At 36.1% G+C, this 13,149-nt stretch overlaps 1 protein-coding gene across 8 annotated transcripts in view; it reads right to left on the bottom strand.

Annotated features, from left to right (window-relative positions):
* Positions 1-3,234: 3,234 nt before the first annotated feature.
* CDH18 (cadherin 18) overlaps positions 3,235-13,149 on the bottom strand; it is a 943,171-nt gene continuing 933,256 nt past the window's right edge. For 6 of the 8 annotated variants that reach the window (XM_072825036.1, XM_072825031.1, XM_072825030.1 and 3 more), the window contains one exon: positions 3,235-6,488. In XM_072825036.1, the coding sequence (XP_072681137.1) occupies positions 5,998-6,488 (491 nt within the window). In that variant the 3' untranslated portion in view covers positions 3,235-5,997. The remainder of the gene's footprint in view (positions 6,489-13,149) is intronic. The other 2 variants (XM_072825037.1, XM_072825038.1) reach the window with 1 other exon arrangement.

Genomic DNA, 13,149 nt, shown 5'->3' with positions numbered 1-13,149 from the left:
ATTTGGATATTTTTTTCTACTTCAAAATATTTTTATACCTAAAACAAAGATTATAGAAGATAAACACATTTTATGCAGTTAAGAATAAATTCATATGAATAAATATTATTCTCAAAAGTATATTTCTTGCTCTCATTTTAATTTATTATGATGATGAATAAATCGAAAATGACTCCAACATCAAATATGAAATGTACATCATCTATGACTTTTTTCTCAAAATATAACCCTAAAATAAGTAATTATCCTTTGGAAATGATTAAAGTAGTCTAATATTTCTTCTGTATGCATAACTCAAGAATCTTTTCTTTACGATATCTTCACTAAATGATCGACACTAATAAAAGACTCAGATACCTAAAAGGGAAGTCTGGCCACCATCACTCTTCTGTTTTGGGGAAAAATAAACTCAATGACATCGGTTAGAGAACAAGTTTCATTCAATCACCCTAAACCCAAATCCATTTTTTTTTTTTTTTTTTTTTTTTACCATCTTGCATCATCGTTATTCCCCTTCATGAATCCTCTATTCCATACAGAATAATCTACCTTTGGACATGTCTACACTGTCCCCTCTGCTCCTACTTCACCCTCCTCTGTGTTGTTTGCCTGTCCTGGAGAGCATCTCCAGCGTTGTACGGTAGTGACACAGCATTGACACGGTTTAGGATTCCATCACCTTTCCTAATATTGTATCCAAACCTGTTTTGGAACACTTGCCACTTTTTGCTTCGTATTATATCATCTATAGCTTTTTATATGTAAGCCTTACCTCTGAAGTGAGACCCTAATTTCAGTGATGATAACATCTACCATCAAGTTATCTTCTTTTTTATGTTCCTTTCGGTGCCTGGAAGAGTATCTTATGCATAAGTGCACGATGAGAAGAGCTTACTCAATTAACACATGTTAGAGTGAATTTCTGTTTGAAACTAAGGATCTGAAAAAGTGCGTTGAAAAGAGTTGATGATTTCAAGGAAGAATTTGATGCCTTTGACATATGAAAAATTGCCTTGATGAAATTATTCGGGTGACACTAACTATTATGGTCCATTTTCTTACTTCTGAAGCTAATATTTCTGGGCAGTAAGATTAAGCCATTTGGGAACCCACTTTAATCTATAAATGACACATACATTCCTCACAAGATATAATTTTGAGAGTCCTCAAATGCCTATTTTATCCACTTTTGCCTAAGACGTTAAAAACGAATCATTACTAAATTAGGTTTGATGTCTTCACATGTTGAAAGGCAAAGATCCTTCATTTCTGTAGACTCAGCAAAATGCATAAATGTGATCATTCCTACTTGCCTAAGAGCCTTTCTTTTTCTGTAGCAATGCTGCCAAGAGTGTACTGTTTTCCTCTAATCTCTTCCTTATTTAAAAACAACAACAGAATTGCATCTTTCATCGGCACTAATCAAGTTAAGAATATACCTCTTGACATGTGTAAGACTGTTCCCATTCATATTTTCACTTTAAAATGATGTATTTGGAATCTTTGAAAAAGAAAGTGGGCTCTACGCTAGGTTTACTTTCAAATGGTTGGGAGCTACTCTTTGGCTGTAGGGTTTATGAGATTTCTAATTTTATATTGCAAAAAGATTTACCTTCTGCAGATGAGGTACAAAAGAAAAGTTGAAATGGTTTGTTTCCTTAAGATAATATTTAATTTTCCTTTAATCCTAAAGGATAAAGAGAGAGAGAGAGAGAACATTTGAATTCGAGTCACATATCTCCCAAGAACTATTCCAAGATTTCTTCTATTCTCAAATTGAAAGCCAAGTGAGTTAATTGAATGTTATCATACCTTGAAGCTAAGTACAATTTGAGTTTGAAATATGGGACTCTTTCCTCTTTCCAGAATAATCAGCTTTAGACTTCTAATTTGTGGAATAGCTAATCAAGCACTGTCCGTACTAAAAAGTGAAGAAGACTTACCCAAAAGTATTGGTTATATGGATATTTCGCGATACCTATTACCATACTCAGTTACTGGCACTTCTTGATGGATGTTGAAATGAATGAGTCTACCTGAACTTCAGTTTGTTTTCCTTATATATTCATCTAAACCAAAATGGGGACGACAAATCAAATCTCTCGTGCAGATCGGTAAGAATAAGTTAAACTGTGTATTTAAGCTTCTACATTGCTAAAAATGGTGGACTCAATACACCTCCCTCCTTCTACCCACATCTATGATTATACTGTGATATACAACGTATCTAAATCAAAGCACTTGTTAGTATTTAATAGCTGCACGGTGTCTATTAAATCCTCATTTGCAAATTTTATATTTGTAGCTGATCATTTTCTGTTTTGTGTAAGCACATTTGTGAATTAGCTCTAACCATTGACAGTACTGATGGTTAGTCTGAGGCTAGATACAAAATAAAGGCTAAAAACTGTTCTTTAACTTCCAGGTGAATTGTTGACATGTTGGGTATTAAAATTTTGTGTACACCACATATTTGGATCATATCGACATCCAAGTCACTGTTTTGAATGTTCTTTTATTCTCCATATTTTCAAGAGGACATAAATGTTTCTATGTGTGTCTATGTATGTGTGTGGTTATATGAATGCAATTTCCCTCAGAATATTCTTCTTGTACCAGGTTATAGGAAAGTCATAAGTTAACTTTCTAAAGAGCTTTATTTTAAGGATGATTTTGTCTTCAATGTCCACTTCAACTCTATGTTTGTACATATTGGTCATAGAAAGATTTTCTGATGATACATCTTGAATGATTTCTGCAAGATCTACTAATTTCCCAGTGTTTGCACAAAGAATTCTTGGAATTTATAAATTCTCATAAAAAAAAAACCTTGGATAAAAAATTATCATAATTTTTCATATTTCCTCTAATTAGTAGCCACCATTTTGTATAGGGTCTGTCTGTAGGAAATTATTTTATTAGAAATAAGTTGATTTCAGAGTTATATTTTATTTAGATCTATAAACATCAGCTAAGGCTTACAAAAATGTGTTGAGACATGAGTGATTTCCATAGCTTATTCTATATGGAATCACATATGATCCCACAGCTAATTATCTGTGGCTACTGAATACTCAGAGTTTATAAGCAAACTCTTTGCCCACTAAAGTCTGAGAATTTTCTTCTGACACTGACAAACTGGAGTTTTTAAAGCAAGATATTAAGTGTTAATATGACTCAAATCTGTTTCGGAACATTTAAATATCATTTTTTTCTTGACTCAAAGAAGCAGAATTAAAAAAAGAGAGATTTAATCCATATTTATAATAATGATATAATTGCCTCATTTCAGAGTTCATATAAAATATAACACTTGGAAAGCTTTCATTAACAAAATTCTAGGATAAATCAACACAGAAACATAATATTTCAGGACTACAGAAGCTCCATTTTGCCTCCATATTATATTTAACATTAGGGGTTTAAAAGCAATCCATTATCATCATAATATGTCATTAAAATTAGATGAATCTGAGGTGCTTTTGTCACATAATCAGGGAAATATTTTGGTACTCAAAACCATGCAGAGGACTTTGGCTTTTATGTCAATGGTTAAATGTACACATACATTTTTAGCTCTCAAATCCTCATCTGTAAAGTTAGCAGGTGAATATTAAGAACACAAACCAAACAAAACAGAACAAAGCAAAATAAAATAAAGGCTGTGAATAGTTTATTGGAAATCTAAATCCAAAGGCTGATGTCATGGAGTTCTCAAACCTGACCTTCCCATTCCTCTTTGTATAGGAGAGTCGTAACACCAGAATCCGTGTTGGTTCTCCAAAGGCTTAATGTACCTTTCTTTCAGGGTGAATGTGGTCCAACATTAGTATAATCAGAGTATGTGTCTCCAGGGGTTATTCCCCAGGGCCCCTGAGTGTTTCTTCTGATACAGCTTTATACGGCAATGCACACCATTATGATTTAAAAAATGATAAAGCAGCATCAGGAAAGCTAAAATGTTGTAAAAAACGTAAATTAAATTTTATTCCTCAGGCTTAGAACACACATTGAGAATTATTCAAGTTAAGCTTCCTTACTTCCCATACCTCAAAACTGAAACATGATAGCACAGGGCAGTTGCAAACAAAGGCAAAATTTCAAATTTTGCAAATAGGTAGAATCAGACAGAAAAATGCAATGTAATTTTTGAGGACACTTGATTATGATAAATTCGAAGAACAAAGGAAAAGTTCCTCCTTGAGATGATTCTTCATTTATGGGTTTCAAAATTCCAATCTATCTGAAATGCATAAATATGGTAATTTTTTGGAGAATAGGACCATTATACTTATTTTAGGGCTAATAGCGGTAACAGTGAAATGTTATCTAAACATTTTAGGGCAAAAAATCCAAGAAATTTGAAGAAAATTGGTTTATTTGGGAAAATATCAAAGTAATTAAACTTGTGTATTATGTTTAGTTAGCAGTTGCTACACTGTTGAAGATTTTATGAAATTCTCTCATGATAATATGTTTTATTCAAAATGTATGTAACTATATTATTTGTAAGCTAACAGAATTAGAAAATTAGATAGTGTCTGCAAGCCTTTACATAACAGAGCACTTTGCAGTTGGCAAAGCATTTTTACAGATGCTTCTTGATCCTCACACAACCCTATGAGATGGGCGGGAAGTCTCACCATCTCTATTTTGTGATTTGGGGCCCTGAAGCTCAGAGAGTTTGAGGCACATTTCCGAGGATACTAAATGTGAATCTCTGTTTTCATTTTTTGTTTTTTTTGTTTTGTTTTGTTTTGTTTTGTTTTTGGCTTCAGTTTTATACATTTTCCTACAGATCCCAAACAGATAAGGGCCAAGCAGTCAGTGAGATAGGGACCACTTGAACCTGGGTAAGGACTAAAGGTAAAACAATCCAAAGTCTACAAGATTTACGTAAACTGGAGTCTAATATTCTCAGATGATGTTGTTCTCACGTGAGGTACATATTTTCGATGACTACTCGTATTTTATAAACAAGCAAGTTAGACCGAGGTATAAACCAACCAGCAAAACCTCCGAAAACTCATCTTAGGTCTTGGGATGATGAAAACTGCTGATGTCCATGGACCACCAGGAATGGAATGGAACAGATCATTGAGTAGTCCCACATTTTATACAGTATAAGGTTTGTGACTATTTTTTTTTTAATTAAATCTTTCCCTGACATATCTGATTATCTGAGTATATCTTACTTAAACCATTCATTCTATCCATTAAAAAAGGGTTGGGGCTGGAGCGGGGGGAGGTTTCTTTTGTTAAAATAAAGGAGGGCAGGCAGGACAGAGATGGTAGTCTCCGTGCTTCAGAGCAGTGCACACGTGGTGCACAGAAATTGCATACATTATAGTGCAAGCAGCAAATCCCCATGCTCCATCAGTTTTGTATGGAGAAAAGAAGTGGGGAGGGCAAAGGAAAATGATACGTACAAGTCCATGATGGCCCGACCCGGTATCCTGGAGATACCCCATGTCATTTGAACACAAGACAACGCTAATAAGATCTGTCACGATTACAGACTGTGGGTCTTAAGGGTCCACACCAAGAAGTGGAAAAAAGAGGTCCCGATCACCCGCACAAGTTTCCTGTCGCAGTGTACTGCCCCTAGTCGTAAGCAATTTCGAATCTTTCGGTTTGGCTTTGCTTTGGAAAAGAAATCACAAACTATTGAAACGCGTATCATCGTTTGGCTTAATTCAGGTATTCTTAATTGAACAGTACCACAGACTTTATTGAGCAACTGAAAATATACACAAGGAACAATAGCTTTTTCTCTGTATTTTTCTTTTTCTTTTTTTTTTTTTTTTTAATTTGACTGTCTTCCCATTAAATCACCCAGTTTCCATCATGAAAAGGGCACTTGTTTCCACAGTAGCTGTGTACAGCTTGCTCAGTTCCAAGCACTGTGTGTCCATGCTCCTTCCTTGCCACTGCTGAGGTTTCCAGAGCTCCAGTTGCTCAGGAAGCCAATTCTAGAAGGTCGCATGAACTAACCCCCTAAGTTGTTCTTTCGGATTCTATTTCTCCATAGAGTTCGGCTAACTTTTTAAATTCGGGTCCCCAGTCTCCAAGGTAGTGATAATCCTGGTCTGATTGCGTGGTGGCCGAGTCCAGCGAGCTGATGGACCCGGCCTCAGATCTCTGGCCCTCATAGGCATAAGTCTGAAGAGAGTCATAAGGGGGGACGCTGGGGTCCAGGTCAGCTTCCACCAGTTTCTGCTTAATGAATTCCTGGACATCTATACTTTCCAGAGTGGACAGTGTCTGGTGTCTGGGGGTGAGTTTCACCTCGGGTCTGATATCTCTCCTATACTTGAGCTCCTCAGCTGCAGACGGATTCCTCAAGGCCGTGATGTCGAAGGCCTCGGTGTCCTCCTCGCCACCCCCCTCGTCATCGTAGGTCACCACGTTCTCCCGCACATCCTCTTCAGAAATGATCAGGGGCTCTTTTTTGCTGCGCCTCAGGGTGATAAAAAGCACGACAATCGCTGAAGGGAAATGGAAAGAGGATGGAGAGTTAGAAACAAGGAAGGAGGTTCCTGGAGACTTGACATCAGCCACTAGGTTCCACTGGGCCTCGCATCCTCACTCAAGCCCGAGCTCTGCACCCTCTGGATAACAGTGGAAGATTATTATCATTATTACTATTTTTAATCTCAAAGAATGTGAAAAAAGGGTGACCTCTACAAGGCCTTGGGAATCACTGATCTTCTCTAGAAAAACAGAATATTCTCATTGGTCAGGCTCATGCATTCAGGATTCCTGGCTCACCGAGGTCTATCATCCAGTCCTCACACCAAAGGAAGCAATGATAGGACCTCAGTAGCCAATTTGGTCTGGAAGAATAATGGTGTGTTGTTCTATGTGTGGATCCTAGATGGACACACTAGAGGACGGGCATTTCAAGTTTCTGTGAAATAGGAAGGAGGAGCCCCTCCCTTAAACACTTGACTTTTGATGCTTTGTAGGAAAACAAAGCAGGAGTATTTTGCACGGTTGGTCTCTTGCGCCCATTATCATTTAGAATAATATTAGCAGGCATTAATAATTGCATATAACTATCACGCTGCACAAGATGTTATTTTTTTTTTTTTTGTACCTATAGGAATTTTTTAGGCTACCAATTACATAACTTCCTGATTTAATCCTCACAGCAACGTACAGGTTTTCTCAAGGAAACTGAGGCTCAGAGGTTAGATGAATAACTAAGATCCAAGTCTAAGATCACACAAATGGCAGATGGAAGACCTTAGACTGTCATCTCTGACTTCTCACACCAGAGGTGACCTAGCTCCATTATCATATTCCATTTTGTTATTTAAAAAATGTGGAACAAGGAACTGAGTTGGGCATGTGGATTATTACCGGTAATGTCACAACCATTAGATGAAATGATGTTAATGGATCTTGGGCACTTTGGTTTGTCTGTTTCTCAGTATTTTCAAATCTTTCTATTTGATGATACTAAGCCATTACTAAATAGAAAGAATTACATCACTTCTACTTTGTGCTATTAGACCCAATATCCTTCACTTCAGCTCTACAGAATGTTCTTGGTCGGCTGATATTCCAGGTTTTATGACAGCAGTTCTCAGGTGCATTGCTATTTTAAACATTCTTTATAATATAATCAAAGAAGTACATTCAAATGGCATGTATATAAGGTGTGCATATAAAGTATACATATGTATAACATACATAAATATACATATATAGAAACAGATTTTTTAAAAAGATTTTTTATTTACTTGTTCATGAGAGACAGAGAGAGAGAGAGAGAGAGATTGACATAGACACAGACAGAGGGAGAAGCAGGCTCCATGCAGGGAGCCTGATGTGGGACTCGATCCCAGGTCTCCAGGATCACACCCTGGGCTGAAGGCAGCGCTAAACCACTGAGCCTCCCGGGCTGCCCTAGAAACAGATTTTATACAGATAGCATGTGGCATACCTATGCCCTATATACACACAGATATATACCTATAGACATGTATTTTTACCTGAAATTAATACTTCTATATTGTATCTTATCTATTTATTTCTGTATACTGTATTTTATCTGGCAACCTTACTGATAATATACTTACTGATACAGTGTCTTACTTTTGTCAATAAATCAAGTCATTTTTCATGTTAAAATGATTGGTTGTTGATCTCAAGGGAATTTCTGTTCATGCCTAATAGGGAGAATGTGTTCAATACTATTAGAATAAGGAGGTAATTTGCATTCTTCACCAATATCAGTGTTATATTTGTCTAATGAAATATAGAGGATAAAGCTGTGTTTTACTATTATGATAGCTTATATTTGCTTATTTTTCCAAATTAAAAAAATTCCTGATATATTTCAATTCAAAATATAGATACTAGTAAAGTTTAAACCTTGAGGTTTTACATCTCTCTCTTGCCTAGGCATAGAGAGTCATTTGCTAGTGACCAAGGATTTCTAGATTTATTCTATATCTATTTAATATAAGAATCAACATATAATTAACCATATAATCTGAGAAACTTTTAAGAGTGAAAGGGGATTTTATTTACAATTACTGCAGAATATCAGGGCAAATATGAACATATGGTCCCTTTAGTCAAAGGTAATTTAAAAAAAAAAACTCAGAAGAATGTGGAAACACAGATAATAAGGTGCGTTTCCAGTGAATTGCTTTACATTCATGTTTGTTCAATAGATGTTTCTGGAGCAGATGGCACACGGTAGATACTCGGTAAACAATTCTTACGTGTTCTAACAAAAGAATAATCTCTGTAAAAGTGAGGATGTGGCATAGCCACACTAGGAAAATAATATTTAAATATAGTTTTAAATTTAAAAAAATATATATAGTTTTAAGTCAGCTTATGGTCATTAATAGTACCAAATGCCTAATTTTGCTTGATAACATTTTTAATGTTTGAAAACCAAGCTAAATGTTTGCCAAAAAAATCCCCAAATCAAATATATTTTAGAGAATGAAGATAACAATTACACACATGGATTTTAGAATTAAATTAAAAAAAAATAGCAGCCAAATGAATATATTCAAATGACTCACCTCTCCCCCACCCGCGGTCTACCAACCCATACACGTGAAACAAGGTACGTGTTCTTAAAGTGGGTCACCTGGGAAAAGGTAATTTGACAGAGTCGTGGCATTGCAAAATAAATGAGATATGGTGCTTATCCCTTTGTTCAAAATTATACAAGATTTTCAGTATTTTGAAATTTTATATAATCTGGATTCAAATATTAAACTAACAATTGGGGTGGATTTTATTCTAATGACTATTTTATTCTTGGTTAGTATATTTCTCTTTCTTCTCTTTGAGTTTGGTTAGGATTTTAAATCCATTTTATTCGTTTTATTTAAAAAACTTAAAATGAATTTATTGAGTGCTACCCATTTATTTTCTTCATGAAAGAATTCAAATTTGGGGAAACATTTGTATGTTTCCTTTCTCATATCATTCACTCATTCATTTATTCATTTTTCCATCCACAATTCCAAAGCACTTGGAGCTCTAAGGGGTTTTGAGTTTTCAGAACTTGAACTGTCATAAAGCTTGCATTCAAATACATCATATACTGACCCAAAGTATTTCCCCAAAATACTTTTCATAGCAGATATACTTTTATTAAAAAATATAACTTTATTCTTTTTTTATGCCATCATATATTGGTACTAGGTTTGGCAGAAATGAGGTGGCCCCGTCAGGGAGATTACTTTTTTTAGCTCCTGTAGTGCTTTTGTTTCTACCAGTTAATGGCACTTCTTGTTGAAATGTATTTTTTCAAACCAAAGGATGCCCCATCAGGAAGCTCCGCTGACAAACAGGTTGGTACTCATCTCCTCATCGATTCCACCTTTGCTCCTAGTCCTTCACTCTCCTCACATCAAATCCACCCCAATCAACATTTATCAGGAATGATATGCAAGAGCAGGAACAATCCAGGTGGTGGACCCATCCAAGTCACCTGTTTATATGTGATGTGTGGACTGAAGCACAGGGGACAGGTCTGAGTCAGAGCCTGACTCAATGGTTTATTGTCTCATAAGTGATGGGATGAAGTTAGGAAAGAAATGTCAGATCTTGGAAGGGAAAGAGAACTCCAGTTATCCCTCCTCCAGAATGAAATTCTGATTGCATGGTGAAGGTTCACCCAAAATTCTCTCCCATTCATCCTATCAAAAAGGGATCTTAAAAAGGAAATCCTGATAAATCATAACCTGACTCACAATGTGCACCTGTATCATTCAAAGTGGGGCACATTGGTTTTCGAGCACCAATTTCTGATAACAGAAGATAACAGATGGAGTCTGACCATACTGTAAAATATTGAAATATATATATATATATCCTATAATAAAACATAAATAAGCACCACAAAATTTTACAGGTGACTCTAAGGTTCTTCTCTAGTTGATACTTTATTTATAGATTTGTAATTAGAAACAAGGGACTGTGCAAGTGGCCTGAGATCATACAGTTAATTAGCAGTAAAACTAGGGCTGGGTTTATACAAGTCATTTCTACAAACAACTGATAATTAGAAGATTTTTCAATATTAAAGTATTGCTTTCACAATTTCTTTAGCCGTTGTTTTTTTTTTTTTAAGATTTTATTTATTTATTCATGATAGACATAGAGAGAGAGAGAGAGGCAGAGACACAGGCAGAGGGAGAAGCAGGCTCCATGCCGGGAGCCTGATGCGGGACTCGATCCTGGGACTCCAGGATCACGCCCTGAGCCAAAGGCAGGTGCTAAACCACTGAGCCACCCAGGGATCCCCTAGCCGTTGGTTTTTAATGTTACTTCAGAATTATGAAAAGTTTCTAAAATAAAGTTTTGCTACCTCAGGTGTTATTTTCCTTGAAAATTATGAGCTTGCACATTAATAAACTATCTTAAAAATCACACATGACTATATTCTGAGTCTGTGGCTAGGTATCTTCTGAATAACAATAAAAATTCTTACAATGACACAATAAATAAAACTTACATTATAAAGAATGACTGTTTAAACCCAAACTTATGAAATGATTCTGCAGCCTTTGGATAAATCTGTAAAAACGCGTTTGAGTTTCAATAAAAATTGAAAGAGTAAACATATTAAATAGCACCTTTGCTTCATTATCTAAGGGAGAGGATAAAATTTAGAGTGCTCCCTCATTTACCCTAAAGGAGAAATGAGATTTTGATAAAATCAATTAAAGGGAAGTATTGTTTCATGAAATAATAAAATGTGATTTGGCATGATATACCTTAAATGTACCTGTATCTTAAGATTTTTCAATTGACTTTTTAAGCCTTTACCTTAATATACAATAATGGTTTTATGGTGATAGATGAAAACAAAAGCCAGAGATGAATGACTCCTCCAAATAAACTATCTTTCAAAGTCAGGATTTTGGAAGAACTTATACAATGTCACAGGGATCTATTCTTTGCAGTTTAGGTTAGGAACCCTGGAGGGATCAATGTTTGTACCTGTTTTATTTAGCATTTTTGTTTCGTCTGTGAGTTTTTTGTTCTCATTTTCAAACAGAAAAAGACATAATTCATAAATGTCTTAAGCAAATGACAGTTGTAAACAATCAATATATCAATAAGTAAAATCTAGAGATTTTATTTAATTTTCCTGGTTTCCTTCACCTCACATGTACTGTATGACTCTACCACAGTGAAATACTGTCAGTGGTGGGGCACTCAATCTCCATGCTCCACTTTGCTAAATGTAAGTGGTACACTTATTTTTTTTTTAATTTTTAAAAAGATCATTTATTTGAGAGAGAGAGAGAGAACCCATGAGTGGGGGGAGGGGCAGAGAGCGAGGGAGAAGCAGACTCCCAGCTGAGCAGGGAGCCGAAGGGGGGGCTCAATCCCAGGATCCTGGGATCACGACCTGAGCTGAAGGTAGATGCTTAACCCCCTGAGCGACCTGGGCGACACTGGTACATTTAGACACACAATCTATTTAACCTCAGAGCACTTTTGACACTGTTGAATGCTCTGTCCTCTTTGATATACTTTTCTTCCTTTGACTTTGATGACCTTATACATTCCTCAACCCTCCTTCTCTGATTTCCCCTTTGCTCTGTCCTGCTTGGCATCCTTCTTGACACCGTGACCAAGCTGAAACTCCTCACACTTCAGCCTACTTTATGATCCCTCTCTTCATATTTCCCTGCTGTAGTGATCTCAACAAAGGGCACCGTGGTGCCTCCAGCTCAGTGAGGATCAGGGCCCACATTCAGCAAGAGATGAAAAATCCTCTTTGAAATTGTGCTAACTCAAACAATACCTAACTTATCCACGATTTTTTTTTTCCAGCTGTTTTATTTTTAGCCCTTAGAAACTCGTTCTAAGAAAGAAACAGCACATCATCAACATTGGATATTTGTTCACTGACATGAAATTATCAATGTTGTAGCTTTCAAATGGAATCTCAGGGACTTCCTATAAACAGTGTGTTAAAAGTTTGATAAAAAAGCTTTCATCCAGGGATCTGCATCATATTATCCAAGATCACTTTTTATTTCCTCGAAGACATCTTGATATTTTCTACTCTTCGTCACCTCTGCTCTAACTACGCTAGTACAAACTGTGCTGAGTAAGACAACTGAACTGCTGCCCTCCTTGCATGGCTTATGGGCTCTCTCTCCATCATGAGACTAGTTCTCTGCTTCATTTATAGTCATATTTTTTCAAAATACAAATCTTATGATGGGACTTTCTTGCCTTAAGCATCTTTTTATATCCTAGAACAAGGCCCACCATCTACCATGTGCAATGAAGCCCCAAACTGTCTCACCGCTGCCTAAATAACCATCCCACTTCTGAGCCTCATTCTACCTTGCTCTCCACTCCTTCTGTACCGGTGATTTTTCTGTTACCTCAGGAACAAAACAAGCAACATTTCTTGCAAAGTAGTCTTTCTCAACAAAGCATATAGCTTTTGTTTGTTTGTTTGCTTTGTTTGTCTTTTTCCCCCATGTGTGAAAAGTACTGAGAAATGAGCAAAAGAGAAGGATGCTAAGAGAAGGGAAGAGGGGAGGGGACATGTTAGAAAATAAATATGTACCTACTTTGATCAATGAAACAGAAAAGATTCCTTACATCTACTTCTCTTGTTAGAGAAAAATATGAATTTGT

This window comes from Canis lupus, chromosome 4 (assembly GCF_048164855.1).
Source record: "Canis lupus baileyi chromosome 4, mCanLup2.hap1, whole genome shotgun sequence".
NCBI classification, from domain to species: Eukaryota; Metazoa; Chordata; class Mammalia; order Carnivora; family Canidae; genus Canis; species Canis lupus.
This window is presented reverse-complemented; position numbering and strand designations above follow the sequence as displayed.